Source organism: Rutidosis leptorrhynchoides, chromosome 8, assembly GCF_046630445.1.
Source record: "Rutidosis leptorrhynchoides isolate AG116_Rl617_1_P2 chromosome 8, CSIRO_AGI_Rlap_v1, whole genome shotgun sequence".
Lineage (NCBI taxonomy): Eukaryota > Viridiplantae > Streptophyta > Magnoliopsida > Asterales > Asteraceae > Rutidosis > Rutidosis leptorrhynchoides.
In genome coordinates, this window is record NC_092340.1 from 111682183 (window position 1) to 111688546 (window position 6364).

Here is a 6364-nt window from a genome sequence, read left to right on the forward strand (position 1 = left end):
CTCGCAATGTAATCATATGTTTTTGTATTCGTCCTTATGGATTAGGACGGGTCGTCTCAGTGGTATCCACTGTGCACCAGTTAGTCAAGTTTCACACAAACCATGGGATAGCCACCCTCCCATCAACCTATGACCAAGCCAAGGTAATCATGGCTATCAAGGAAACTGCGGCTAATCCCGGAAAAACCATCCTAGAAACCAAGGAAGAAAATTCACACGAAGAAAAGGTATCTACCAACTCTTTCTTCCCAGAGTAGCAAGTTACCATCGGAAGGCAATTGCCTTCGGATTTGAAGATGGGGCTCGACAAGTTACTTCAGTCCAATATGGATATCTTTACCTTGGAATACAGAGATATGACGGGGATCCCTCGAACTCTAAATATCCAAGGCAAAGAAATGATAACGGAACACAGGCTTAACGAATACAAGCATTTAGAGCCTGTCCACCAGAAGAAGAGGAATTTAGCCTCGGAAAGGGACAAAGCTGCATGTGAGGAAGTAGAAGAGTTACTTAAGGCAGGAATTATACGTGAGGCAAAATATCCTACATGGGTAGCCAACCCTGTAATGGTCAAAAAATCAGACGGAGGTTGGAGAATGTGCGTCAATTTCACTAATATTAACAAAGCATGTCCGAAAGATTGCTACCCCCTACCCGAAATAGATTAGAAGGTGGAGTCACTCAAAGGATATAAGTTCAAATGTTTCCTGGATGCCTACAAAGGGTACCACCAATTTCAGATGGTAAGGGAAGACGAAGAAAAGACCTCTTTCTATACCAGCAAAGGCATATTCTGCTACCAGAAAATTCCATTTGGGCTAAAGAATGTCGGAGCAACCTATCAGAGGTTAGTGGACAAAGCTTTCCATAAGCAGCTAGGCAGAAACCTGGAGGCTTATGTCGACGATATGGTGATCAAAAGCATCGGGGAAGTTGACCTCTTGATCGATATAGAAGAGACGTTCTAAACCCTAAGGTCGATTAACATGAAGTTAAACCCGAAGAAATGCTCTTTCGGGGTTGAAGAAGGAAGGTTCCTTGGTTACTACATAACAAAGAAAGGAATTAAAGCCAATCCAGATAAATTCGACCGAATCAAAGATCTCAAAGTTCCAAGTACCCTGAAGGAAATCCAAAGCCTGAACGGAAAATTAGCCTCGCTCAGCCGTTTTCTATCAAAAGGAGCTGAGAAACAGCTACCTTTCTTCAAAATCCTCAAGGATTGCTTGGACAAAAAGAAGATTACTTAGACCACTGAGGCAGACCAAGCTTTCAAAGAAATGAAGACATACATCTCAAATCTTCTGGTGTTGACCTCTCCAGACAAGGGGAAACCCTATATGTCTACTTAGCAGCATCCAAGGAAAGTATCAGTGCTGTACTCATTACAGAAAGGGCACGAAGCCAAATTCCAATATACTTCGTCAGCAGAACACTCCAAGGGGCAGAAGTCAACTACCCCGAGCTAGAAAAGTTAACACTGGCATTAGTGCATACTGCACGAAAATTACGAAGGTATTTCCAGGCTCACCCAATCGTTGTCTTAACCAACAAACCAATCCGACAAGTGCCGGAGAAATCCGGAAGGATGGCCAAATGGGCCGTCGAATTAGGCGAACATGACATAGAATTCAAGGCAAGAAACACAATCAAAGGGCAAGTCTTGGCTGCCTTCATATCCGAAACAACCGAAGAAGAAGAAATGCCTTCAACACAAATCATCATCCCTCCAATCGAGCACGAAGAATGGAAGTTATTTACAGACGGTGCCTCAAGCTCTGACGGCTCTGGAGCAGGGTTCATGTTAGTAAGCCCCGAGGGAAAGGAATTCACTTATGCATTACACTTTGAGTTCAGCACGACGAACAACGAGGCAGAATACGAAGCTTTACTTGCTGGGCTAAGGCTGGAAAAGGACCTTAACATACAATATCTCATGGTATTCGTTGATTCTCAACTTGTCGTGAACCAAGTAGCAGGGACCTTCGAAGCAAGAAGCCCCACCATCCAGCAATACTTGGCAAAATTGAAGGAACTCATTGAGCAGTTTAAAGGCTTCGAGATAGAACACGTGAGAAGAAGCCAAAACAAGAAAGCAGATGCCTTGAGCAAACTTTCCTCCATCACCTTTGCCAACTTCGCGAAAGAAGTCTTGGTTAAAACCTTAGAACGCGGATCTATAGAAGCCGAAGAGATCTGTGACCTCTATCCCGATGAAAAAGAAACGTGGATGAAACCAATTAAAGACTACCTGGCATACAGGCTACTGTTGAAAGATAAAGGGGAGGCAAGAAAGATTAGAATCAAGGCACCTTCGTATAAGCTTCAAGATGGCAAGTTGTACCAAAAGTCTTTCCTAACTTCATGGCTAAGATGTGTGGGACCCTCCCAGGCAACCATCATCATCCAAGAAATGCATGAAGGAGTATGTGGTTTTCATGCAGGACCAAGGTCATCGTAGCTAAAATTATGAGACTCGGATATTACTGGCCAACCATGCACCAAGATACGGTCACCACATTACAAACATACGAATCGTGTCAAATCCATGCCAAAGTTCAAAAGCAGCCAAAGCAAGAGCTTTTATATGTACTCTCAGCATGGCGATTCGCCAAATGGGGGATTGATATAGTAGGACCATTAACGGAAGCCCCAGGAGGAATATTGTTCTTAGTAGTGGCACTTGACTATTTCACCAAATGGGTCGAAGCCAAGCCACTAAAGAAAACAACGGGGAATCACATCGAAAATTTTATATGGGAACACATAGTATGCAGATTCGGCATTCCCCAAGAAATCATTTCAGATATGTAACACCCGTTTTCAGTTACGAGTTATTTCGAATGACATTCGAAATACGAGGCATGTAAGTGTATATTTGGATCCCAAATAAAGTTGGAGTTGATGTTCTAAAACCTTACCATTGGATAGTAAATCTCATTACGTTTCCAACGATATCTGATTCGTCGAAAACAGAGTTACGGTTTGAAAGTTACGACCAAAACAAGTTCAGTTTCAGACTTAGTTCATTGGGACTCCGTCCAGACTTTGGAACGCCATCCAACAATGAAGGTTAGGACACCGTCCAAGCTTTTTGGACGCCGTCCAGAAGGCCTGACGGGCCAGCAGCTCTATTTTACTCAAATTAAAAGGGGTATTTGGGTCTTTTCACTTGGGGTCGGTTTGGGATCATCAAAAATGATCGAGAACTCCATTTGGAGCTCATTCTCACCTACACAAAACACTCTCATCTTATTTTAGAGAGAGAGGGTTAATTTAGAGTGAGAAAGCTTGATTTGGTGAAGAAGATGAGCGTTTCGGGTTAAAGCTCGAGAGTTAAAGTTGTTCCTTTCATTCACGGCTACATTTTAGTAGTATTGGTAAGTCTCAACTCCGAATTTCATTGTTATGATTCTTGTGTACATTTAGGGTTTGAGCTTGTTATTTGTAAAACCCTTTTAGATGATGAAGAGGGTTTATAGAAACCCACTATTTTGATATTTTGCGAGTTTTGGGTTGGTTAATGATTTAAGCATGTTTAAGGTTTGTAAGTGGGGTATAATCACTAGTATTAGTGATTTTAGGAGTGTTGGAACTTGTAAGACCCATTTAGGGGTAAAATGGGTGAATTTGGGTTATGTTGAGATAAGGAAAACCCTAATAGCTATGATCTAGGGTTTGGCCATGTCAATTGAAGTTGTAAGTGTTAAATTGTGTTGATTAGACATTAATACACTTGTAAATGATGGAAGAATTGTAAATGGGTCATGTTTGGCTAAAATGATATGTATAAGTGTTGAAATGGGTCAAATGAGTTAAGGTTGACCTAATTGGGTGAAATGGGTATGAAACACCCTTAGTTTGTGCTAATTGGTGTTAGTAGACTTACATCACTAGTTTTAGTAATTAAAGATGAGTCTTGGCCATTTTATGGGCGGTTTTGGGTGTGAGTGAGTATTGTGGTTAATTCCACAAGTTGTGTATTGAATGTGTACTTATGTATTAGGTACCTTGCTCGAAGCATACGGAAGTGCTAAATCACCACCGACGTGATAAGGTGAGTGGAATAATTATATGCGTAGGTATATAATGTATCTATTTGTTGTAGCGTGAAATGTGTAGTGTCGAGGTGTTAAGACACCACGTTTCACGTGAAGAGTGTAGCATCGAGGTGTTAAGATGCCACTCGGGTGTAGCATCGAACGGAGGAGACGTGGCATGATTGGGGTAGAACGGGACGAATTAAGAATCTTTTATTGGTTCCTAGGATATAGTAGTCTCGAGTGATGTGCTTGTTATCACATCAGGTTCTTTGTGAGTCAGGAAGTGTACGATGGAATTAGTTAGTTAAGTGAGCGAGCTAACTCATGAGTATGGTGCGTGCTTAGCCACCCTAAGTAGTGGGTGCATTATTGAGATTGTAATTGGTTTTAGTTACCCATCGTAACTAGGATGACCGATTTACGCTTGCGTGTGTGCGACGAGGACTTGAATTCCATAATGGAATGCGATAAGTCTAATGATTGTAGTTTTGAGTTACACTCAGTAGAGTGTATGGGTAGAGAATCGTGTTAGGATTCTAATTGTGAGTCGCCTTGGAATTGGCGAATCGAGGAGTCTTCGGGTCATTAAACTCATGGGAGTGGGACCCATATGACGATGTTTACAATAGTGTGTTAGTGTGTTGTGGATTATAGGGTAACATTCCCAACGGAATACCCCTATTGTTGTGATTGTGTCGATATGTGGAAGGGTGTAAGACTTGGTGTACTCAAGCATCTCCTTATGTTAGATGAAGGGTTTCGTTAGGCTATATCGTTTGGCCTTGTGGAAATTACGGGTAGCGTGTGATCGTTTGAGACTTTCGATAAGACAGTAGGCCGTAAGGTTTGTCTGGTAGGTATGACTTCGGGTCATTATTGTGGAGTGGGTGACATCGAGTGTGTGGAACCTAAGGATCGAGTTCTAAAATTCAGTAGGTTGTGGCGGGAGTCTGCATGACACTGCGTCAGGTGCCTTCTTATACCTGCTAGTGTGATATTCAACTCCGATGATGGTGTGTTCACTTTGTGCTTAGGGTACCGGTGAGATACCCTTGGAAGCAGCGGAGATTATAATAGTGATCGACGAGTGATAGTAATTCGACGGTTGTGAAAGTCGAAGTTTAAGAGCATTGCGGTAAATACTTCCTATGAAGTGACGGATGAGCGCATCTTATTACTCTTAAGTGATAGACAGCTGAAGATTACCGGTGGACCGGTGATGGACTTAATGGTCGGATAGGCCAAAGGTTATGATGAAGTGTCGATATTGTGGTCGATGTTATTATTGTGTCAGATTGGTCCCTCTTCTCCATGAGAGTGGGCAATTATTGATAAAGGTTCGTTGAGTGGAAGGTCGGGTGATCTCAACAGGAGATGCACGACTAATTAAGCGGAGTGGCATATGCCTAGACTTAGAGGCATATGTAAGACTTTGGTGGAGTTTGCTTTTCAAACGATTAAGGTAGTTAGTTGTGAATTGTGGTATGAAGGTGCGATTTCATCGCATGTACGATGTCTCAAGTGATTGTGCATGTCGGCTCTGAGAGCCTAAAGCGAATTTGCAGTGAATTGATGTTTATGACCAACGGTGAGAATGGTCAGGTGTGACGTGGAATTACAAATTCCGCGGGATGTTATCATCTTGGCGGTGAGAATAGGGAGATAAATCCTAAGTGGGGGAGTTTTTACTGCCGCCTGAGGAAAACTCCAGTCGTGTTATGTATAGTGAAATGTTGGAGCGTACCGTGCTAAGCCTCAATGGGTATTCGGAGCTCCTAACGAGGAAGAGTGATGGGTTGCTAATGTCGACTCGAGATCGTGCTTTACGATTGTGAGTTAAAACTCGAGAATGTTATGCGTGAAGATTGTGATGATGGGATCAAAGGAAGTGTAAGACTTCCTATGTAAGGTGGTCGTGTAGTACCAATGTGCGGTATGAGACCAAATGTGAAGTTTGAGATTCTGGAGTGAGAGAATGAAGTTGTCATTGCGGGTGCTCCCGTAGTGAAAAATCTGGGTTGTCGTGAAACCCAGACAGTATAATTGAATGAGAACAAGTTTGATATCGTGATGAATATCGTATTTTTCCTATCGGGAAACGCAATCGTGGAGATTGTCAGTGGATTATTCCACTTTATGGACGAATGTGAGGCGGAGAGTGTTGATTCTGATTGTCTCACATCGAGACACGCGGATGTTGTTTGTTTGCGAGAGCGTGTTCCCTAGTAATGCGACTGTTAGTTGCATTGAAATATCGAGACCATCTTTAACGGACGGTCTAGGTAGGAAGTTCCACCCGGCGTGGTGAATATTTTTGT

At 42.5% G+C, this 6364-nt stretch overlaps 1 protein-coding gene across 1 annotated transcript; it reads left to right on the top strand.

Moving 5' to 3' along the window:
• Positions 1-296: 296 nt before the first annotated feature.
• LOC139863742 (uncharacterized) lies at positions 297-2464 on the top strand. The gene is made up of 2 exons (XM_071852348.1): positions 297-601; positions 1327-2464. The coding sequence occupies exons 1-2, from the start codon at positions 297-299 to the stop codon at positions 2462-2464; spliced, it is 1443 nt and encodes a 480-aa protein (XP_071708449.1).
• The last annotated feature ends 3900 nt before the right edge of the window (positions 2465-6364 follow it).

Excerpts from the sequence above, each read along its gene's own strand:
- LOC139863742 (XM_071852348.1), top strand. The coding sequence starts at position 297 with ATGGGGCTCGACAAGTTACTTCAGTCCAATATGGATATCTTTACCTTG. Across the intron at positions 602-1,326 it reads TCAGACGGAGGTTGGAGAAT|ACAAGGGGAAACCCTATATG; the intron begins GTGCGTCAATTT and ends TGACCTCTCCAG.